General features: G+C 36.9%; 1 protein-coding gene across 1 annotated transcript in view; it reads left to right on the top strand.

Annotated features, from left to right (window-relative positions):
- The window catches only part of CFAP299 (cilia and flagella associated protein 299), a 570,296-nt gene extending 549,626 nt beyond the window's left edge, over positions 1-20,670 (top strand). Inside the window, exons 5-6 of the mRNA XM_045793116.2 lie at positions 3,339-3,468; positions 20,491-20,670. Coding sequence (XP_045649072.1) covers positions 3,339-3,468; positions 20,491-20,586 — 226 coding nt within the window. The 3' untranslated portion in view covers positions 20,587-20,670. The remainder of the gene's footprint in view (positions 1-3,338; positions 3,469-20,490) is intronic.
- Positions 20,671-25,521: the final 4,851 nt, after the last annotated feature.

The raw sequence follows: 25,521 nt of genomic DNA, 5'->3' as shown, positions 1-25,521 counted from the left end.
GCTCTGCAGTGCTTAAAATCCAACCGAGGTTAGAGATTTGGAATTTAGAATTACATCAGTGGTATAGTTTTTTCAGGAAGAGTTGTCAGAAGACCGTAGGGAATCAATTTTGAGCTGGTATTTTTCAATAAAAATAGGGTCAATTGAGCAATAAAGTTGTGACTGTTGGCAAGTATCTTGTGAATCATGGGTAAGTAAAGAAGTAAAGAAACTAGTTGTTGTAAATTAGGATAAAAAGGGTGAGCCAAGGAACTCAAGGCCTCGATGAGGTAAAACAGTAGTGTAGATGAACTAACAAAGAATACTAATAGACAATAAAAATTTGGTAAGAGTTATGAGTTATGACATCTAGAGTGTAGATCTGGATATATGTGGCTTAAAAGGAGCTGGCTTAAGTTTGAGATATACATTAACCTATTCTTCATCGACAAGTACTTTGCCTCTTAAAATTAATCAAGGAATAACACATAAAGACCATTTGTATTAGTGACATCAGCAAGATAGCAAAGTAAGAAACTCTGGTCCCTTTCCCCTTGCAAATACAGAGTCAGCAACAATTCTCAGATTTCCTTTGTGAGAAATCCAGAAACTAATTGAAATGCTTCTGCACCTCAGACAGATGCAAAACCAGCCTGACCAAACCCAGTAGAGAGGTTTGGGACACCCTCTTGCTGGAATCCTTACTCCTGACACAGCACCTTATGATCAAAAAGAAACTCCTAGTTCTCATCTCCCAAGGAAGGAAGGAATTGGTTTGGTATCAAGACCCCCAACTTTTCTGAGGGTGCTCCCCAGAGGACTGGCTTCTATCTTGCCTGTCTTTGAGCTCTGATGGGACCAGCACAGGCTATCTGCCAATGGGATAATGGAGACAGTGACTTGGGCTGGTAGACACCATATATTCTGCCTCCTACTCATTACAGGGCAAGTAGACAAAACCCACAGCTGTCTGCTTCTTTCTGGGGAAGGAAATGTTGGAAGAGGCCTCTAGTCATTGTAGCCAGGCTGATTGGTAGAGGTCTTCTCCTGTATAAGGCCAGTCCATGAAGATCTGGAGAGGTGCCTGTGTTATCTAACATATAAGCATCAATGGAGAGAATGAAGGAAAATCAAGAATCAAGCAAAGGTGTTCCAAAAAGAACTAAAATAAATCTCCAGCAACGAACCCTAAAGAAATGCCATAATATGATTTACCTGAAAGAGAATTCAAAATGATTGTCATAAAGATGCTCACTGAGGTCAAGAGAACCAATGCATGAACAAAGTGAGAAGTTCAACAAAAAGAGAGAAAATATTAAAAAGTACAAAACAGAAACCATGGAGCTGAAGAACACGATAATTGAACTTAAAAAAAAATCACTAGAGGGTTTCAACATTAGACAAGATTAAATAGAAGAAAGGATCAATGAACTCAAGGGCAGATCATTGGGAATAATTAAGTCAGAGGAGCAAAAAGAAAATAGAATAAAAAAGAATGAAGAAAGCTTAAGGGACTTAGGGAGACCACCAAAACACCAATATATACATTATGGGATGCCCAGAAGAAGAGAGAGATAAAAGAGCAGAAAATTCTTTCAAAGAAATAATGGCTGAAAGCTTTCCAAATCTGAGGAAAGAAATGGACATCCAGACCCAAAATACCGATTAGATAAATCCAAATAAATGGATATCGAGACACATTATAATCACATTGTCAAAAGTCGAAGACAGAGAATTTTGAAAGAAGCAAGAGAAAAATGACTTGTCACATCCAAGGAACCACTTTCCTTATAAAATAGTATAAAATAAGGACCTAGAAAGCCATGAAATGCTCAGCTCCTTTCCTCTCTTCACCAAACAGTCATTCCTACTCTCTTGGGAGGGACAGACTCAACAGACAAAGATGGTTAGAAAACCACTTTTCCTAACTCTGTGCCTCAGAAAGGGCAGATATTCCTATATCTTGGCCATAGAACAAATAGTAGGGAAAGAGAGAAAATAGTTCTCATTAATATGCCCCCAGTGGTATAAATATATGATCTATGTAGTGAACATTTTCTAAGTATTGAAAAATCTGAGGGTAAACATTACATTTTCAGGTAATAGCACAAAAATTGATGCCTCAGAAAACAATAATTCAGAGTGAGTTTAATCAATGAAATCTACTCTTTAAAAATGAATAAAGGGGGGGCGCCTGGGTGGCACAGCGGTTAAGCGTCTGCCTTCGGCTCAGGGCGTGGTCCTGGCGTTATGGGATCGAGCCCCACATCAGGCTCTTCCGCTATGAGCCTGCTTCTTCCTCTCCCACTCTCCCTGCTTGTGTTCCCTCTCTCGCTGGCTGTCTCTCTCTGTTGAATAAATAAATAAAATCTTTAAAAAAAATAAAAATAAATAAAAATGAATAAAGGGGATAATAAAGAACAAAACAACCTAGAAAAAGGATAATATTAGACATATTAGAAACATGCTAATACTTGAACATACTAACATTGTATTAGAAATGTGCTAATCAGAATAAGATATGTGAAAATCTATTGAGAATTCTTACAACTCATATTACTGTATTATATTAATTTTTGACAAGTAGATACAAAGCAAGATGTGAAAAAAATAGGAAGTTTCCATAGATCAACCAAGAAAAAAAAAAAAAGATAAAATGCAGGCAATGTTGAACAGTAGAAAGAACACACTTTTGCTTTGAAATGTACAGATCTGGGTTGAAATATTAGTCCTATGACATATTAGTTGCAGGCCCTTATCCCCCTGACCTCCCCTAGCCCACTTGCCTGGTCAGTGAAATGAGAGCAACTTCATATGGGTGTAGTGCTAGAATACATCACATCATGCCTGGCCTATGGTAACCTCTAATACTCACATAGTTTCCTCACTCCCCGAGAAAGATATTATTGAAAAATAAAGCCTGAAAGAAATGAATTAATTTATTTTGAATGAAAAGAGGTGACTTAGCCTGCCTTTCCTTCCAGCAAACCGTCTCTTAATACCCTAAATACTCTTAAGACCCTGAAGAATCTGAGCTGGAAGAAATAGCTTCAAAGTGCATCAATATTCTTCTGGACTTCCTGGGGAATATAATACTGGATTAGGCCCTAGTTCATAGAGTGTCCAAACCACGAAATTATGCAAAATAGTCATAAATATGCATTTAAATAATTTGAGAATAACCCAGTCTAATCTCTTTTGCAAGAATTTTAATCACACATGTGTGTCTTACATGGTTATACAAACTATGATCCAATTCATTTATCTTGAAACTGAACTGCCCCAAATATTTTCTGAAATATATTTGTAAATTCATTGTATCATACATATTAATTCCTAATAAATATTTATTTTTCTAGCTTTTACAACTGGAACAGTCATATTGCTGTTTGGAATTCAACTCCCAATTATCAAGTCATTGCTGATAATCCAGAAGGCTTGCTTTTCAAATACAAAAGAGACAGAAAAATTCTCAATGTGGATCCAAAGGTAAGACTGCTTTTACGTTTATATATCTCTCTGAATTTTATTATATTTCTTCCATTATTAAAAAATTTATTAAGTATCTGATACTCTTCAGTATTTAAATCTAGAAATAAAAGACTGTGTTGAAACAAAGGGCATGCATTATTCTTAAAGAAAAAAACTCCAAACTTAATCAATTATCAGAAAAGAGGGCACATATTGCATGGAGCACTGGGTGTTATGCGCAAATAATGAATCATGGAACATTACATCAAAAACTAAGGATGTACTGTATGGTGACTAACATAACATAATAAAAATTATTATATAAAAAAAGATATCAATAAGGAAGAGTTTGGGGGAAATTTAAATAGACCTCACAAGTGAGAATGCTTCTCCAAGCCTACCAGCAAAATTAGATCAGGGAGCCAATGGGCAATGCATTTGTGTGCTCTGATCCTGGGTATGTCCAGTAGTTTTTGCTCTAAATGGGAAGATGAATCATTTACAGAAGGGAGACTCTCACCTCACAAATGTTCCCAGAATTCTAACATCCCTTTTTATATGTGACTAACACTGAAAAGAATATTACCCTTAGTGTATTTCTAAGTGTTAACTTAGAAAATATATTTTATTTAAATATTTTAAAGACATGTCCCATGATATTTTGAATTTGTTCAAGGACAAATATTTATATCTTACATATTTTCAATGACTGTGTTTGCATCATGACTTTTAATCATTACTTATATCTTTGAGGGGTGAAGGTTATAAAAGTCATATGTGCTTGAGTTGCTTAGGCATTTTTTTAACTTTTGGAAAACATGTTACTCATATGACAGCATCAGTCTAAAATCCAAGTCAAGAAAATATTCCTTCTCAGTGAAAGAAATAGGAATTGTATGATATGCCTGGGATAGAGACAAGGATGGACCAAAGGAAAATGGGAGTCTGGTTCTAAAAACTTTTCCAAAACTTTTTAGAAATTTAAAATAAAAAAAATTAAATGATTTTGTTTCATATCCACTTAGTACAATTTCTTGCTCATAAAAATTGCTCAAAACTACATGCTCAAAGAATAAATAAATGAAATTCTGTGGTAAGAAATGGATTGTTGTCTACAATCAGATACAACTCCAACACAGTGACTTAATAGAATAGAAGTTTCTTTCTTTCCCATGTATGAGTCTCAGTTGTCAGTCCAGAGTTTGAATGGCAGCTCCACAGTCATCTAGGCCAAAATGGCCCTCATCCTCTTGGACCAAAACAGATCTCCAGCCAAAACAACCACATTTCAAACAGAATTCATGGCGGGAGTTCAGACAGTACAAAGGACAGCCCTGCCCCACTGCCTTTTAAGGAAGTTTCCCAAAAGCTACCACACAAAGGTTCACTTATATTCCATGGTGAGAACTTAGCCACATGGCCATATATATCTACATGGAAAGCTGGGAAATATAATCTTTATTCAGGTGGTCATACACCTAACTGAAATCAGAAGTTCTGGAAAGGGAGAAAAGAGGTTTGGATAGACAACTAGCAGTTTCTGACACAACGTTATCTCCTTCAAAAAGAACACTACTCTTGGGGCACCTGGCTGGCTCAGTAGGAGGAACATACAACTCTTGACCTTGGGATCGTGAGTTTAAGCCCCACGTGGGGTTGTAGAGATTACTTAAATAAATAAAATTAAGAAAAAAAGAACACTACACAATACTCACTTGGTCTCGGGTTTCTCATTCATAAAATGGAGGACTGAACCTGAAAATCATTGGGGCCATAATTATTATGAATTTATAAATATCAACATACCTTCTCTCTAGTGGTGCCTCTTCTCACAAATGTGTGTCAAAATTGAAGCAAAGTACAGGAAACTTAATAAATTACATTCAGAGAGACTATTGCTGTTAGAGGACTGAAGATATAAAATTATTAATGGTTTCATTAAGATGTGTGAAATAAATTTTTGAATCAGTTTTGAATGATACCACACTTAAACTACTTTAGGGCTCTATTTTAACTAATGGCATATACGTACTTCAAGAATGTACATCATGAATTACAGTTTTTATAGTCTTTGTGGAATCATTATTGAATACAAATGGTTACTTGAACATGATTTAAATAACTAAAGCACTCACTTCCTAAATAATTAATCATGAGACTTCAAAGATTTAATTTTCAATACATGAAATATAACATTTTCTTCTTTGGAGGAGGAAGTGGGTTTTTTTAGGTTTTATTAATTTGAGTGAGAGAGAGTGAGTGAGAGAGAGAGAGAGAGAGAGAAGGAGCAGGGGGAGGGGCAGAGGAAGAGGGAGAAGCAGACTCCCCACTGAACAGGGAGCCCAATGCAGAACTTGATCCCAGGACCCTGAGATCATGACCTGAGCTGAAGGCAGATGCTTAACCAACTGAGCCACCCAGGCGCCCCAATATTTAGATTCTTATATTTATTTAATTTTTCTTTTAATTTTATCTACTTGAAGATAAATCTTATAGTTGACCTACTGGAAAAGAATGCTGGTTTCACCATCAATAAACAAAATTCTACGCCTTCCTTTACAATTAACTGGCTACTTGGCCTGGCACGTTCACTTAACTTCTCAGAGTTTTCACATTCACAAATGGAAGATGTGAGTGTTGTTGCTGTTTCCTGATCTCTAGGATCCTTCTACAACCCCAGTTCTCAGAGATTGACTCAGCTGGTCCCAGGTGTACATCTTTTCACAAGCAGCCAGTATAATTTTACTACAGATTATCTGTACTATGAACCACAATTGGAGAAAAGCTTCTCCCTAAAAAGACAACAATCTCAAGAGATCTGGCACTCTGTTTTCAAACATAAGTGCTCTCAAACATTTGACCACAAACAAAATATAACACATATATCTTTATTTTTATGGACTAGATATGAATCAGTATGTACATCTACATAATATCTTAACTTACCTTCTTCTAAGAGCCATGATCCTTTTATATTTCATGTACCCATACATCATATCTTACAGACCTATGGAAGAATCAAAAGTAAGCTGTCAAGTTTTTTAAATTACAAATACACAATGATAAGAATTATGTTTTGGGGCACCTGGGTGGCACAGTCGTTAAGCGTCTGCCTTCGGCTCAGGGCGTGGTCCCGGCATTGTGGGATAGAGCCCCGCATCAGGTTCCTCCGCTATGAACCTGCTTCTTCCTCTCCCACTTCCCCTGCTTGTGTTCCCTCTCTCACTGGCTGTCTCTCTCTCTGTCAAATAAATAAATAAAATCTTTTTTAAAAAAAGAATTGCATTTTTATACTTTTTATTAATAATTTTATTTGAAATCCTTCCTAAAATGAACACCATAACTTATAACACCATAATGTGCTCTAAAATACTCTAAGAACAATGCAACCCAGCTCTTCTTGTCCTTTCTTTCAAGTAATCTCTTTTAAATATGTAACACTGGGATGCCCGGGTGGCTCAGTTGGTTGGGCATCTGCCTTGGGCTTATGTCATGATCTCCAGCTCCTGGGATCAAGCCCCACCAGGCTCCCTTCTCAATGAGGAGCCTGCTTCTCTCTCTTCCCTGCTCCCCTTCCCACTCACGTGCACCTTCTCTCTCTCAAATAAGTAAGTAAAATCTTTAAAATAAAAGAAATATTTTACATTTAAAATTCAAAAAGGTCAAGATAAACGAAAGGTGGAAATTGTGATAAACAAGATGTCTTTCCTTTGTGCAACACAGATGTAGACTCATTAACTCTGAAAAGTGGTTCCCATGAAACATAGTTGTTTGTGAATGGTAACAGTGGAAAAAAGAAAATTGTGCAGATCTTAGAACGAGTAATATGAGTTCATTGGTTAAGAAATTCCAAATGCAATAAGAGTTTGGTTGCATTGAAAACAGGACCACTGGCTTTTACTTCCCTGCAGCTGTATAACATCTGGCACGAATAAAGCTAGTTTCTATTTTTGAGTGAAGAATGCTTGTCTGAGTGATTCACACCCACCAAAATGTTTCCAGTGTATTATCTTTAGAAGGATTGAGTGGAAGCACTTTGCACTCACTCCCTACATTATCTGGACAAATGAAAAAATAGGCATTTTTCTTTTGCTTTTAGGAAGCATTAACCATGGGAGAGTTTCCTTGAGTCTTAGAATAATATGGGTGGTCTAAAACCTTCATGATCTACTAATTGGAGAGACAGAGTGTATAGAACAGTTAAAAATAGGAAAAATCTTTCTTAATGACACCAGCTTTTCTCCCCTCCCTTCTTCCATTCACTATGTGTGAGAGCCCATCACCTGGAAAAATGCCTGGTTAATAGACACTTAATAAGTATTCATGGAATAAATGATTGAATGAATGATTCCCTCCAAACACACAAAAATAATACTACACTAATTAAAAGTTGAGAAGCCGATTATGTCACTGATATTTGGTATAACAATGATAGCCAGAACGGGAATAGCCACCTCATTCTATATTGATACAAATAAGTCAGAAAGTAATTACAAGAATTTATCAGTGAAAACAACTAGTATAGCCATAATTTTAGGTTTTTAAAAGTTATGCAGAAATCTTAATTTTGGTATGTGCTTTCAAGTCTTGTACAAACCCAGAAATATATAATTTAAATCATCTGAAATTAAGACTGTTGAATTAGAACATGTTTTTGAGGGGCACCTGGGCAGCACAGTCAGTTGAACATCTGATTCTTGGTTTCAGCTCAGATCGTGGTCTCTGAGTCCTGGTCTCCAGGTTGTAGGATCGAGGCCCACATGGGGCTCCATGCTCAGTGCAGAGTCTGCTTGAAATTCTCTCTCCCTTTGCACCCCCCACTCATGCTCTCTCTCTCTCTCTAAAATAAATAAATCTTTTAAAAAATGTTTTTGATTTATGAGTAAGTTGACTCAAACATGTTTAATGACTTACTTAAAGTCACATAGTTCATTATTAGTAGAGTCTAGCAATGGAGCTTAAATGTAAATATTATGAGACACCATAGAGGATCTAAAGATGAGCAAGAGTTCAACCCTTGCCCTTTTTTAATCTTTTAATACTTTTAGGGAAATAGGCATGTAAAAAATATAACTGCAGTATAAAGCAGAAAGTGATACATTACAAAAAAGAGAAATGCCTTGGGAATTCAGCAGCAGAAGAGATGATTTTTGATCTGGAGTAGAAGCTAGTGGAGAGGGAATGGTGAGAGGATATCATTGGGGATAGTTAGGTGATAATAGAGGAGGTAATCTTTTAATTGGACTTGATGAATGATTAGGAGTTGCACTCATAGAGGTGGAGAGGCAGGCAATACCAGCAATGACCCCTGTTAGGAAAGATAATGTTGATGGGAATAAAACAAAGGAAAACCTAAGTAGTTCAATTTGGCTAATGTAATGGCTTGGAGAAGGAGTGCCATGGAAACTAAGCATGGAAAGGTCGTGGAAATTCTTGAAGGCAGGACTGTTGAGAATCATGGACTAAACTTGGTAGGAAATGGGGATACACCAAAGCTCTTGTGCAGGAAAATAGCAAGATGAAAGTTATGTGGTTTTGTGGGGTTTTTTAAAGGTTTTATTTATTTATTTGAGAGAGAAAATGAGAGAGTGCACACACAAGTTGGGCTGGGGGGAGAGGGGCAAAGGGAGAGGGAGAGAGAGAGTCCCAAGCAGACTCTGGTCTGAGCATGGAGCCCCATGTGGGGCTGTATCTCACACCCCTGATTTTATGACCAGAGCTGAAATCAAGAATCAGATGCTCAACTGACTGAGCCACCCAGGCGCCCCAAAAGTTATGTTTTAAGAGGATGAGAGGGACTAAATTAGGACACATGGGAGAGGACAAACTAGAGAAGGTGCTAGCATAACAATAATACAGGTAAAGACCAAGAGGACTAGAACTAGGTAGAGGTCCTGTTGTAGTTAGCAAGTTTCTGCGTTGACGTTTTAAATATTGCAACTACCTGATCATTCAGGCAAAGACAGAACTTGCATATTTATGTGGAAAAAATAGTTGAGAGGTCTTACTTCACCCCAACCGTCAGGAAAGAGAGAGAGAGAGAATATGAACTAGTGCTGGATGAGTGTATAGAGGAAAAGGTGAGCTGAATGAGCATCGGTAAGTCTGTTGCCTGTTCAATCTTCCTTCCATCCTCCTCTTCTTCCTTACCTGATGTTTACTGAGTAACTACTGGGCACTGTGAGGTATAAAAATGAATCAGAAAGGTGGGTTTCTTTCCCTTAAAATGTTTACAGATTAACCGAAGGGTGGGTGGAAAAATATAATATGCACAGAAATGGCAAACTAGCAAGTGAGCTGAAAGGACAGAAAAAGTTCTAAAGAATTGAGAGGAGGTACAATTTACTTTGGACCTAACGCATTGAAAAATGAGCTAACAGAAGAGATAACATCTGAACTGGATCTTGAGGGGTGGGTATGGTGAGGACATGAGGATTGGAATAGAAGTCTAGGGTATTCTGGTAGGAGGGAACCTCACATACACAGGTGAGGAAGTACCAAGCATGGGCCTGCATTAGAGAGGAGTTGTGAGTGTGGGCCAGGAAACTTTAGAATATATGATGCCTATCCTCATCCGCAAAGATTCTAATTTTATTGGTCCAGGTGGAAGGCCTGGGCAGCTGTACTTTTCAGAAGCTCCCAGATGATTCTATGTGCAACCAGGGTTGAGATCAAGGTGTAAGAAGAAGAGTAATAGCAGAGAAATTCTGAGAGAAAATTGAACTCCAAGTGTGGAATCCAAGTCTAATAAGTTTTTTGCCATTCTATGTAGTTCAGTGAGAATCGGTACCGTTTGTGTCATGACTTAGGATTTCTGAGTACAAAAATGATTAAGCCCTTTTGAAAGGAAGTGAAGTTATTGTTCTGTTGGCTAAACTTCACTGGTGTGCAAAAGAAAATCAGTATGAAAAATATGAATTTCCGTAGGACAGTCTCCTTTTTGTCACTTTGTTTAATGTCTAATAAAATCCGCTTGAATATAGTTGCTTGATAAATGGCTGATAATACACAAGCAAACGAGCAAACAAACAACACGTGAAAAGATGTTAAAGATGTGCAGTTTCTATTTAATGTAGGAAATTGGTGAAACAAAAGACACTATTACAGAATAAACCTTTCTGGCTCCATCCTGAGTATCACAGTATCTGGAAGGCATGTACAATGCAGACTGCACATTGACTTAGAAGAATGTATTTATTTTCTCTTTATACATCAATACTCCTCACTGTACAACAGGACGCCCCTAATCCAGACTTGTCCTTTTGAAAATCACAATTGTTGAAACAGAAAAATGTGCTACTTTGGAATGCAATCTGTTATCATAAGAGCTCTTCATCAGTGTCCACCCCACAGTGGCTTGATTAGGAGTGATTTCTGTCAATTCAGTAAAGCATTTTCCCTTCCTCTCTCCTCACACTGGCCAAACAGAGCCCTAGACTCCACCCCAAGTGATTCAAACTGAATTGGTCTGTGGTGAGGCCCAGGAATCTGTATTTTTATATGTTTCCCTAGGTGATCCTAAAGATTGGATTTGATATCCATTGTTTTGTTATTAGTAAATTAGTAATACGTTTTTTTTTTAAGATTTTATTTATTTATTCGACAGAGATAGAGACAGCCAGTGAGAGAGGGAACACAAGCAGGGGGAGTGGGAGAGGAAGAAGCAGGCTCATAGCGGAAGAGCCTGATGTGGGGCTTGATCCCATAACGCCGGGATCACGCCCTGAGCCAAAGGCAGACGCTTAACCGCTGTGCCACCCAGGCGCCCTAGTAAATTAGTAATACTTTAATAGCTGTTGGCTTCACCTTACAGATTACATATGTCCATAAAGTACTCAAACTTCAGTCCTTTTTAAAACAAGTTTTAATTCAACAGTTTTAATTGTAAGTAGTCTAAATTATACATTCCTGAGACTATACAGATTAGAAAGTACAGGCCGTATACCAAAGACTTCTGGATAACATCCATAGTAATAATACTGACCACACCAGCTGCTCCCAGGGGTAAATTGCCACTTTTCCCCCTCATTTATGTGGATCATTACAGAGTTGGGTGGTAGTATCCATTCTTGCTATCATGGTCTCATCAAGAATCGCTTTGTCAGGTAGGTTTGTCTGGAAACTCAAATGAAGCAATATATGCTACGGAAACTCATAAAGCAAAAACTGAAGCATGGGGCAGGAAACTTTTCTGGTCACTTTACCATTGTATCTCCAGTGCTAGCATATGGTAGATGCTCAGTAAACATCTGTGGAATGAATAAATTGAATATGAAATATTTGCTAAAGAAATGAATAGTAAGGCCAAAAATAATCTTGGAAACTTTTGAGGTTAACTTTAAAATATTTTAGGATCTTAGGCACTAGAAACATATGTAGAGCTAATGCTATTTTTAGCTGAAAATTACCAGAGTAATTGACTGTGATGCTTTTCCCTCCTTGGTAGGTAAATTAAACTTGGGGCTTCTTTGCTGAACTTCAGAGTGGTGACCTTGGGTGTCAGGGTAATGGTGATATATGTTAGATCCATGGGTGAATGAGAAAAGTATTTTTTTTTAAGATTTTATTTATTTATTTGTCAGAGAGGGAGAGGGAGAGAGAGCACGTGCACAAGCAGGGGGAACGGCAGGTAGAGGGAGAAGCAGGCTCTCCGCTGAGCAAGGGGCCCGATGTGGGACTCCATCCCGGGACGCTGGGATCATGACCTCAGCCAAAGGCAGATGCTTAACCGACTGAGCCACCCAGGCATCCCGAGAAAAATATTTTTATTATTTTTTTAAATAAATATATAGTCATCATTTTATATTATGCAGATATAAAAAAGACAAATTCTACTTTCTTTTCCTATTAGCAAAAAAATTGGTGAACAAGGTTTAAAATTAAAAATAACTTCTACTGGGGCGCCTGGGTGGCACTGCGGTTAAGCGCCTGCCTTCAGCTCAGGGCGTGATCCTGGCGTTATGGGATCGAGCCCCACATCAGGCTCCTCTGCTATGAGCCTGCTTCTTCCTCTCCCACTCCCCCTGCTTGTGTTCCCTCTCTCACTGGCTGTCTCTATCTCTGTTGAATAAATAAATAAAATCTTTAAAAAAATAAATAAATAAATAAAAATAAAAATAAAAATAACTTCTACCAATAAAGCCATAATTTTTGTTTGTTTAATTTAGAGGAAGATTCTAGTGATTCCAGTGGTATTTTATCATATCTCCTCTCTCTTTTGTTCCTCCCAAGCAAGCCCCACCCAAGTATTTGCTACTATTCGTAGGAAAGGTGTTAATTGCCTCCTTAATGCTGCCTCCCCGTTGACTGACTACATTAAAATCAGAGGGAACCTGTCACAGGATTGAAATTGCTCCTCTCAAAATGGAGGCCCATGGGGTGTTATACACAAACAATGCATCATGGAACACTACGTCAAAAACTAATGAAGTACTGTATGGTGACTAAATAACTTAATTAAAAAAAAAAAAAAAAAGGAGGCCCATAACATTTCTACATCCTTTCAGCGGATGATTCCAATTTAATCTCTTGAACCTCCACCCTCCTAATGAAGGTTCTCAATTTTACAATCTGCCTTTTTACAGAGTTCAGGTATATTATTTCCTACTGGACATTTAAGGAAAAACAAACAAACAAACCACCCATACTGAATAGAATATGTTTAAGCAAAGTTACTCTTTCTTCAAAGTCTCTAATGGTGTTCCCTCAAACCCCACGCAAATTTGAATTAATGGAGCACAGGACACTGAATTACTTACACCACTCTTTTGGCTCCTAGATTTTCCTCGGAGGCCTCTTGTAAACGTTCCTTTTTAACTGTGGCACAGACACACTTATTAAGTAAAGCTGAGGTCTTGCCAACTTTCTGGTTTCTCTGCCCAAATTACTGAATGTTTGGTTGATTATAGCCCTAAAACACCCACATACTAAGAAGCTTTTAAACATTTTCTCCCCTGGGCAATCACCTGGTATACCTGAACTGAAAGTCTACCACATATAAATTAAGTATTTACTCAACAAACTGCTGCTAAAATCAATGGCCTTGAGGAATACCTTAAAAATTACATAACAGAGCTTGACTTTTATGAATTAAAACTCCTAAAACTTAAATGCTGTGCCCTCCTCTTGACCTGAAAAACTGATTTTAATTTTATATGCAGTATTACAGAACAACCCCTAGAGATAAGCACATTGTTGTTAAGAGTCCAATGTATGAGCTACTGGATGAAGTGTAGCACAAGAAAGGTGAGCTGGAGGAAAGGAAAAATTAAATATAAAACTTGCATTATTGTTTGTATATCAGTGCTTAGTGCTAAGAAAGTAAAATGATAACCCTTCACCATCCAAGTTGAATATATGCAGTGAAAAAAAAGTAAATATCCCAATAAAACATACATGACAAAGAAAAAAAGTGCTGCTTTAAGCTTCTAGCTAGAAGGGCAGCATAATAAAACATTACACCAAAGGTATAATAGGACCAACATGGAAGTGAGAAAGGAGAAGTTTGAGAAAGAGAGCTTTCACCTCAATTCATGCTCACTTTTTGCAAAATTTATTGTCACAAGTCAGGGGAAGGAGTATCAGAAAGAGTGGAAGGTTAAGTTCCTGGCTGATTGAAATGCATGAATAAGAACAAAAGAATTGTTTCCTCCATGATTTCAAAGACCTGATAGCTAATGACAAAGAAATAGACACCAGAAAACCCACAGATCAGACATGGAGTCATTGCAGGTGCAAAACCACAGTTAAGGGATTATTTCTAATTCAAAGGGAGCATGATTTCTTCTGGTCTCAACAGTTGAACCGGTAGTCAACTCCCATGGCCCCTTCTTAACCATTCACCACCCCAGCAGATGCTTACAATTTCTGAGGCACTGAAATCCCAAAGCAGAGTGAGGGATGTTGACATTTATTGGAACATGGAACATGATAGCATGAACAGTGATGAAGGCCATTGGCAAGAGTGGAAAATCTTATGTCGACAGCTTCTCAATTATTATTGCTGGCTGGGATATCTCAGCATAAAACACAATCAAACAAATGGCAGCCCCAACTTGGTACCCCCAGAAAACTACCTCACAAGCACATGAGGCCGCTCCAGAGGACGGGTTCTTAATCTTTTGAGAAATACAACTTATTTTAAAATTTCATGGATTTGCTCCAAAAAAATGCACATATGGCCATACACACAGAGTAGTATAATAATAGTTTAGGATATTGAAAGACCTGCATAAGTCCCTTAATGAATTCCACTTGAAAACTGAAGACCTAAGGATTCTCCAGAATACCTGGGAGCAGTTGAAGAGACTGGACGAACAATAGAACAAGTAGGAAAGGGTCAGGAATAGCTACCAGGACTCAGGCCAGAGCTTAGAGCTGTTTAAGGGGGGCAGTAGGTAAAATGAGCTGGACCTAAATAGATCCTATCAGCTTTGTGATTAGGCCAAATTGCTTAATTTCTCTGAGCACTTTTCTACCTCTGTTTTCTCATCTGTAAAATCTGTAATCTCACAAAGATAAACTCTAAATGGATGGAAGACTTCAGTGTGAGACAGGAGTCCATCAAAATCCTAGGGGAGAACCTCTTCGACATTGGCCACAGTGACTTCTTTCAAGACACATCCCCAAAGGCAAGGGAAAGAAAAGCAAAAATGAACTTTTGGGACTTCATCAAGATAAAAAGCTTCTGCACAGCAAAGGAAACGGTCAACAAAACAAAGATCCAACCCACGGAACCCACAGAATGGGAGAAGATATTTGCAAATGATACTACAGATAAAGGGCTGGTATCGAAGATCTATAAAGAACTTCTCAAACTCAACACCCAAAAAACAAATAATCAAGTCAAAAAATGGGCAGAAGACATGAACATACGCTTCCCCAAAGAAGACACAAATGGCTAACAGACACATGAAAAAATGTTCAACATCATTAGTCATCAGGGAAATCCAAATCAAAACCACATTGAGATACCACCTTACACCAGTTAGAATGGCAAAAATTAATAAGGCAGGAAACAATAAATGTTGGAGAGGATGTGAAGAAAGGGAACCTTCTTACACTGTTGGTGGGAATGCAAGCTGGTGCAGCCACTTTGGAAAACAGTATGGAAGTTCCTCAAAAAGTTAATAATAGAGCTACTCTATGACCCAGCAATTGCACTACTAGGTATTTATCCCAAAGATATGGATGTAGTGAAAAGAAGGGGCACATGCACCCCAATGTTCATAGCAGCATTGTCCACCATTGCCAAACTGTGTAAGGAAGTGAGATGCCCTTCAACAGACGAGAGGATAAAGAAGATGTGGTCCATATATACAATGGAATATTATTCAGCCATCAGAAAGGATGAATACCTATCATTTGCATCTACATAGATGGAACTGGACAGGATTATGCTAAGTGAAGTCAGTCAAGCAGAGAAAGACAATTATCATACGGTTTCACTTAATATGTGGAACATAAGCAATAGCATGGAGGACGTCAAGAGAAGGAAGGGAAAATGAACGGGGGGAAATTAGAGGGGGAGACAAACCATGAGAGACTATGGACTCCAGGAAACAAACTGAGGGTTTCAGAAGGGAGGGGGTTGGTGGGATGGGTTAGCCTGGTGATGGATATTAAGGAGGGCACGTATCGCAATGAACACTGAGTGTTATGCGCAAACAATGAAGCATGGAACACTAATCCAAAAACTAATGAAGTACTGTATGGTAACTAACACAATAAAAATAAATACATAAATAAGTATTGTTCTCAAATACAACATTCTAGGTAAGGCCTTGGTTTTTCAATTTCTACAATTACACCCTGATTAAAAAAAAATAACAGCTTCTTTTTTGAACCAATGCAAATAACTAAATGGCCATGGAAAGTAAGTGTAAAGTAGGTGTAAAGTTTCATGTAATTTTTTTCTATACTTAGCATCCAATTATGGGAAGGCAAAAATTAGAAAATAAAACTGTTAAGAGGATTTTTGGACATTTGATCAAGATAGGATCAGGGTACTAGAGAAATAATACCGAGTTATATATTTAATTAAATAAGCATTTAAAATAATAAAACATTTTAAATAAATACAAACATTAACATGATTGTAAAGAAACTTATTTTTTATAAGTGAGGAATCTTTGTTCTTTGCTTTCTTTTCTTTCTTTCTTTCTTTTTCTTAATCAGGAATGAAATAAATTCAATTAAAGCACAGAAAAATACTCTTATAAGACACACATTATTTGCTACTTAGACAGATGACACAGAAGGTAAAAAAATATATATTTTAAATAGTAGACAAAGGAATGAACCAGTAAGTAAAGCAAGCAAGCCCATCCAGATAAGGCAAACGTTGCTAAAATTTTAGTACATTTCATCACTTCTTTTCAAACTCAAGTGCTATAAACCAAGACAAGTAAAATTTACTTCCAAATTTATCCTTTATTTTCTTTTTTCTGTCACAGCAATTCTCAGGGTATCCATGAGTTCAAACTAATTTTTATATTAATGTAAGCTGTTATTTCTGTTAACAGTTTGTTTTTTTAATAATATTTTTTTATTTTTTTATGTTAGTCACCATACAGTACATCCCTAGTTTTTGATGTAAAGTTCAATGATTCATTATTTGCATATAACACCCAGGGCACCATGCAATATGTACCCTCCTTAATACCCATCACCAGCCTATCCTATTCCCCACCCCCCTCCCCTCTGAAGCAGTCAGTTTGTTTCCCAGAGTCCATAGTCTCTCATGGTTCATTCCCCCTTCTGTTTACAGCCCCCTTTCTTCTTCCCTTTCTTCTCCTACTGATCTTCCTAGTTCTTATGTTCCATAAATGAGTGAAACCATATGATAATTGTCTTTCTCTGCTTGACTTATTTCACTTAGCGTTATCTCCTCCAGTCCCGTCCATGTTGCAGCAAATGTTGAGAAGTCGTTCTTTTTGATGGCTGAGTAATATTACTCTGTTAACATTTTAATTCATGCTCATTATTGCTCTAGTCAAATGAATCAGTAAGTATTTAAAAATTTCTCAGTTTCGACTTCCAATATGGTAAATATTGATGATTATAACCCACATAAAAGTTTTTTGGAGTCCTCAGTAAATCTCAAGATTGTACAGGGGTTCTGAAAAGAAATAAAAAGGGGAAAAAAGGACAGAAAAACACTACTGTATATGTTTATACAATGTATATGTACATATAAAACCAGTACTATAAAGCCTCCACTATAAGACAAAACTGCTTTGTCTTTGGAGCACAAAAGCACAGATAGTGGTTTTAGTCTGTCCTTATTACTTCATGCAATTTCCGCCATTCATATTAATTGTGACTTTTAATCAAAGTAACTTCTATTTCAGTGAGAAAACTAGAGGTAGAAAATTAACAATTGTCTGTCTTCCAAAAGCATTTTAACAGAATAGCAGTTAATCTTGCACCTTTCTCCAGCCACATACCTTTTTAAAGAGACAAAATGCGTTAACATGACCCAGAGGTAGGAACATTTCATGGAAAGTGTATAAACTTAAAATTATGCATTATAATTGGGCATTAAATGGTCAGTATTCTATCTTAGTTAGAAATTATCTAGATATCAAATAAATATTCATTATATGATTCAACTTAATAGCAGGCCTAAGGCCTTATGTTACCTAAAGATCTTAGGACTTTTATTCTAACTGACATGTTAAAAATAAAATGTAATTACTATTGAAATAAAATTATCAGAATAATGATTTGATTTTGTTGAATACAAATTTATATTTTTCGTTATCTTAAATATTGTGTAGGAGTAATGTTAGCTTATTTGATCAGTATACTTGAATAAATTTAAGAAAAGCAAACCCAAGTATAATAAAACGTATGTTTGTATTATACTTAACACTGATAAATCACATTACAAGGTATTTTTATTAAACCAAAATGATTATACTAGTCTGATTTAGCAAAAATTTGCGTCAATTACATGAACTTTAATGTTCAAAACATTTCTGAGTTTCTATAAGAATAACATTTTTAAAAAGATTTATTTCTTTATTTCAGAGAGAGAGAGAGAGATGGGTGGGGAGGAGCCAAGAAAAGGGCAGTGAATCCCAAGCAGTTTCCGCACTGAGTTCAGAGCCCAACACAGGGCTAGATCTCATGGCCCTGAGATCACAACCTGAGCCAAAACCAAAAGTCAGACACCCAACCTACTATGCCACCCAGGCACCCCATAAGAGTAACTTTTTAAGTATAGCACATATCAAGTATCAAAATTTTTATTTCCTCATTTTCCTGGAATTTTAAACATTAGCCATAGGCCAAAAGTAAACACAAAAATTATCAGACTATATATCAAAAAGTTGTTTCTTTTCCTGGTAAGCACAAGATTCTTAATTTGAGCTCAAAACAGACAAATAGACAAAGAAAATAAAATACTAACAAATCAGATTCTCTGTTGTCTTCCATCCAAGAAAGAAAAAATTTCTATAATCTATTACTCCATTTACAGAGATAACAAAATTTTGGCGACAAAACCAAATTACTATTACCAAAGGGGAATAATTTATTGATTGTAAGAGTTCCAAAAACAAAACAAAACAAAGAAGTAGTAACATGGAAAACATGCAAAGAAACAGGATAAGCAAAGTGAAAGTTCTGTGACAACAGGGAATTTACCACTTGGAGCCAAGAAATGCCCCGGTTTATGTCTTACATGAGCTCCAACAGTCCTCCAACAACACAGGCTCTCAGCCATCAGGTGAACCATCCGGCATTGTAGTTTACTAAAAGATAATTGTTTACAAAATAATCGCATACAAGGTAGTTTTTCATAAAAGGATATAATTATGACTCTCATACAGATATGAAATGAATGTACCGACTATTTTACTTAATTTACTAATTATAGAGGGAACCAGTAAGATAGTACAAACAATTCAAAGGAGAATCCTAAGAGCAAAACATATACAGGGAACAAGAAAAATTGAAATTAATTTACAAATAGATGCAAAGTAGAACTCAATGCAGGGCAACAATTAATTGAATTCTACTGGGTAGAATTAATTTGCATCTTTTTGACAAGAATATTTTGCATTATTATCAAGTTCTCCACAACTTCAAGAGTTGTAAAATAGCACAGAAACCGTGAAAGGCAGAAAAAAGTTGGATGGGTGAGTCACTCAGGACACCCACTATTTTTGTTTACCCGTTTCAGTCTTTACAGTTTTGCTGACTCTATTTAATAAAATATAAACTAAAATATATTTTCTCGCTAGCAAGAAATTATACCATGGGGATAAAGCAGGACCAAAGCTTTCCTCTAGTCCCACTTCTAAATGTCTTTATCATCTCTTCCTATAAGAAGAAGAAAGAGCAAGTAACTTTATTCTTTTATATCCAATAATATTTTCCAGTTGTAGATACTACCAATTCTTTTAGAATCTCCCTCTTCTCTCTTATCAATACCACATTAGTGAATACCTGTTCCCACAGGAGCTCCGCAGGAGCCTAGAAATATAATAGATTACCCTGAATAAAGGTAAAAGGAGCAAATCTTTTTTCACAGATTATAATTTGAAGGGGGGACAGTTCATAGTTTTTAAACTGATAAGAAGCTTTTAATTAAACCCACCATGGACAGGTACTTTAGCTAGTCTTCATCCACTCCAAACTCCAGTTCATTTTTTATTGGACAAACTTGAAATTATGATAGGATTCTTTTAGATTTATTAACCTGTGATCATGTTTAAGAAGTCTTTCCCTGGAAATTCTGCAAAGTTAGTGACCCATGGGGTTTAACAAAGTCCAGGCAAGCATGGGCCTGGGACAGTTTTGACCCTAGAGAGTTTCACTAATGTCACAACCCAGAGCCTCAAAGCTTCTTATAGGAATTATCACTACTCCTGAGAAAAAGAACCCGAGGGAAAACAAGAAAATGTCTTCATGGCCATAGCATTTTTTTTTGTTCTGTTTGCTATAATATCGAAGCAAGAAGAAAATTCATTTAATGCCAATCATTTGCATGATGGACTGGACTGAGTAACAATATGGATTTATGTATTTTAGGCTTCTCCAGGTGACAACTCTACTAGAACCCCTATCCAGACAGAACTCTACATTCAAGCTGTCATTTTTGACCACATTTCCAGAAGAAAGACCTAACTACCAACATGTTACATGGTCCCCTAATGGCTTGCTAAATTTGAATGAATTCTGTAACCAGAAGCAACTTAGAAAATAAATGAGTCCTCTAGTTGCAAGGCGAGTTAGACTAATAAAAGTTGATAAAGAAATTAGAAAGAAAACCATAATCTTGACTGTCTTTGTGTGGTACAGATCTTAACCTGACTTGAGGTTTTTCTAAAATTTTCCCCCTAAATACTGAAGCTGATTGCAACAATTCATGGGAGAGAATCTTCTTGCTACTTATTTTGAAGCTCAGGTTCCAGGTTCTACTATTGCCAAATATAGTGGACAGAAATCTATACCATGTGTCAATGCTGTCTATTAAATTTGTTGAATATTGATAAGAAGTCTGAAATTGAAGAACAAGAGTAAGAAGATATAAATACAAGGTTTTCAGTAGCTCTATATGAGAAAATAAAATCTGAAATGTCCCATGAGATGATGTATAAAATGAAGTGTTTGGTATGTTTATGTGCCTGGACAATATGAACCCCATGACCATGAAGCTGAGAAAATGAAATCTACGAGAAACCAAAAGATTTTAGTGAAGTGAGGACTTCATTAGGGAAGAACATGTTTTCCTGATGTGCCTCTGCAGTTGGCTTTTGTGCAGAAAAGATATTATTCAAGAGGTTACTTGTGATTTAAAAATTAATATTTGATTCTTCCTTTTATTCCCATTCTCTTCTTTTCTCTTTCTAAACAATCCAATACTAAGGCAATTAGTTGGGGCTAAGTAAGGTGGAAGTCTGCTCAATGTATAGGACTGGGAAAGCCCAGAGCAAGACATCAGAGTTCCAGTGGGGTGAGAAGGGTGTATTCACAGGGGAGGTGATGGTCTGACATGAGATTGGAGATTCCACTCAAGATGAGTAGAGTGGTATTAAATTAGAATTGGACGTACTGCTGTGATCTCATCATTTTCAATATATACAACAAATAGAGAATATATGTTAATGTTTTATGCATGCATCTACCCTCGCTCTGTTCAATAAGAGGACCTCAAAACATCAACACCCAATATCAATGATAACCCAGATCTTGGTTTCTTACCACCATTTTCTATTAAAAGGAAGCAGGCATCCTTGGGAAAACAACTGATTCCAGGGCTGAGGCAAGGAAAAATACATGAGTCCAGAATATCTTTTTGTGCCAGAAGGCAAAGAAGTTCTTGAAAAATGAAGGTGAGGGCCGCCTGGGTGGCTCAGCCATTAAGCATGTGGCTTCGGCTCAGGTCATGATCCCAGGGTCCCGGGATCGAGCCCCACATCGGGCTCCCTGCTTGGCGAGAAGCCTCTTCTCCCTCTCCCACTCCCCTTGCTTGTGTTCCCTCTCTCGCTGTCTCTCTCTGTCAAATAAATAAATAAAAATAAAATCGTTTTTAAAAAATGAAGGTGATTTATCAAAAGGACACCAAATCCACACTGAAAAAGTTCCTACTGGCCAAACCTGGGACAGTTTGTGCAGCAAAATAAATAATGAAAACAACAGGCAGAAAGTAGGAAACCATGAGCCCATACTCATCTATATAAATGAGTAAATGAAAATTTTGATGAGGAACGGGATATTTACATAGTATCTCCCACAAAATATGTATTAGTTAAAGAGGGAATAATGGAAAGAACTGGAAGATACCACTTTCAACAAGTGATCGAAGAGAACATGTTTAATAATGAAGCAAACCGAATTTGTTCCCCACCAAATAACATGCAGCAGAGTAACTCATCATCACGTTTGTAATAATCCTGCCGAAGTTGCATAACCTGAATATAACCAAGAGACAACTCAGAAAAAAACAAATTCATGGACGTTACGCAAAATAACTGGCCTGAGATCTTCAAGGTGTCAAGATCTTGAGAATAGAAGACTGAAAACTGTCTCAGACTGAAGGAGACTAGAGAGACACGATAACCAAATGCAACACGTGATTCTGAGTTGTGTCCTTATCCTATAAAGGGCATCTGGGGACATCTGGTGAAAACGGAATGGTTTCTGAAGATTAGGTGGTGGTAATGTAAAAATGTTTATGTCCTGATTTTCATGATTATATTATGGTTATATTAGAAAATGTCCTTGATTGTGGGAAATTACACTAAAGTGTTTGGGAGTCAAGGGGCATCATGTCAGCAAATTACAAATATTTTTTGGGGGAAGGTCCTTGTGCTGTACTTGCAATTTTTTTGTAATTCTGAGATTGTTTTGAAATTTAAAAATATTTGATTTATTACATTTATAAATTCAAAACTCTATTTACTTATATTCTAAGTATTTGTATAAATTTTATTCTAGATTTGATAAAATTTTTACTATCATATGAGTTGTTTTATAGTTTAACTAAATTTCTTTAAAGATTTTGAATTTTGTGATCTTCATTACATTCAATTTTTTAATTATTTCAAATTTTTAACTAGCAAATAAGCCTTCATATACATTTAAATAACTCTTATAAATTTAAGAATTTAAATATATAAATACAAAGACTCATCTTCTCTTAAAAGTTTCAGTATGGTTTATAAATTTATAAAATTTTAATAGATGATCATGTCTGAACTAATAATTCACATATAACATTTTAAATTGGAAGAGTACATGGCAGTTTTTCATAAATGTTTTAACTATTTTAAATATTTTTAAGTGTAACTATTTAAAATATTTAAAATACTTAATATATTTACAGATTATTCCTATATTTAATCCCAAGGTTTAAGACACTAAAAAATCATTAGCTTCTGGACTGAATTTATGGATAGTAAATACTGAATGGAGATATGAGTTGGATTAGGGGATATATTCATTTGCTAGGGCCTCCATAACAAAATACTACAGACAGGGTGGCTGAAAAAACAAATTTATTTTCCAAAAGTTCTGGAGACTGGAACCAAGATCAAGGTGTCAGCAAGTCTGATTGTTTTCTGAGACCCCTCTCCTTACTTGCAGATGGCAGCCTTCCTGCTATTTCTCCGAGTGGTCTTTCCTCTGTGAGGTCTCTTCTGTCTCTCTATGTATCAGCACTTCTTATGAGAACACCAGATTGGATTAGAGTCCTCCCAGTGACCTTATTTTAACTTACGTAAGTCTTTAAAAGGCCCTGTCTCGAAGTACAGTAACATTCTGAGGGCCTGGGGGATAGGACCTCGACCATGAATTTTGGAGGGATACATACTGCAGCCCATATATGGGATATGGACTACAAATATCCAGTATATTGTTTTCATGATTAGACCCATTCCGCCAATGCTGAGCCGAGTCTAGACTTCCAAGGGTTCCAATTTCATGCCTTTCAAATGTGGGCTGCCTTGCTCTCCGAGAGCCTTGGATTCACATGTTACATTACCTAATGTCGTGGTCTGATTGGAGTTTGCAGGATCCACCCAGGTCGATTGATATTCAGTGAATCTATGTAAGTTTTTTCATTCTACTTTTGAATCATTTTTATATTCTTTCTACCAGCAGAGCCATGACACCTATAAATATTTAAATGGCATCTGATTATATTGAGCATATTTCTCCTATCTTGCCTGGCTCTGTGGTCACAGTTCTAAGGTCAAACTAATGCAGCTATTGCAGATTGGAAATTCCCTTCGTGGAAGCTTATTAAGGTGACTTTCACCCAGTAAAGAAGAGAGAGCAATTAAAGAACTGTTATGCCTGAGTACAGGGTACACTAAGAAAGTAATTTTAACCTGATACGAATGGTGGAATGCAGGGCCAAAGAAAGGGAATCTGTGAAATGTATGTGAGAATGAGCAGAAGAACAGTGGGCCAAAGACACAGGACCAAAGAATGAGCGAGCTGACTGAAAGGAAATGAAACAAGAAATTGAGCAATGCAATAAAGAGTAAAGAGCATTAAGAACCAGACTATTTGGCAAACTGATGTTGGTAATTGGCCAAATCATTTTATCTCTCCAGACTCTGGCTCTTGAAGGTCTCTTCAAAATCCAAAACATCTCTGATTTCCCTTGCTGTTTTTCTAATCTATTTATAGACTCCCTCAGCTGAGTAGAATAGCCTTGCGAGTTAAGTGTAATTTTCTCCAAGTGACAGTTCAAGTGTATTATCCAAGACTCTGCTGGCAAGTGACAGAAATCCAATTTGAATCTTTATTAAAAAACATGGAGGCGTCTCCCAGAACTAAAGAAAGGAATATGTCTGCATCCCAGGAATAATCATATAATCATAATCAAACACTTGAATACTATTGGAACTCCTGCTCTATCCATGACTGCGTTCCTCTCTGCACACCATCCTCTTCCAACAGAACAGCCTTTCTATTTCGACAGGCAGACACACACACACACACCTTTTCTTTTTTCTTTTCTCTTTTCTTTTTCCTTTTCCTTCCTTCCTTCCTTCCTTCCTTCCTTCCTTCCTTCCTTCTTTCTTTCTTTTTCTTTCTATCTCTCTCTCCTTCTCTCTCACTCTCTCTCCCCCTCCTCTCTCTCTCCCTGTCTCCTTTCCCGGTCCTCATTCCTTCCTTCCCTTCTCTTCTCTCTTTTTCCCAATTCCAGGATCCCAGAGAAGGGACACTTGACTCAGCTTTACTCAGGAGCTAAAGGCCCCACTAAAATTTAAAATCTAAAGAGGTCAGGCTGTACAGAATTATGTTTCCACAACTACAGCAATTATGATAATCTTGCAAGTGAATGAGAATCTTCAAAAAAGCAGGTAATTTGGGGACACAGCAATGCATGCAGTTGAATGGAGCAGGAAGAATGTGTAGGAGAGAGGAGAAGGAGAAGAAGGAATGTTCGCCTAGGTACTCAGTCATGGAGCAGCAATTCATTTCTCCCCTTTGCACTGATGGAGACAACGGAAGAAAAAGCAGCAGTGGCAATGTGACTGATGAATATTCTCTTTGCGTGCTTCCTGTTTTATAATATAATTTTCTGGGATAAACAATTGCATAATC

The sequence above is a fragment of the Ursus americanus genome, chromosome 8 (genome assembly GCF_024610735.1).
Source record: "Ursus americanus isolate L20-20 chromosome 8, mUrsAme1.1.p, whole genome shotgun sequence".
Taxonomy (NCBI): Eukaryota; Metazoa; Chordata; class Mammalia; order Carnivora; family Ursidae; genus Ursus; species Ursus americanus.
The sequence above is the reverse complement of the archived record's forward strand: the minus strand, read 5'-3'. Positions and strand labels throughout refer to the sequence as shown.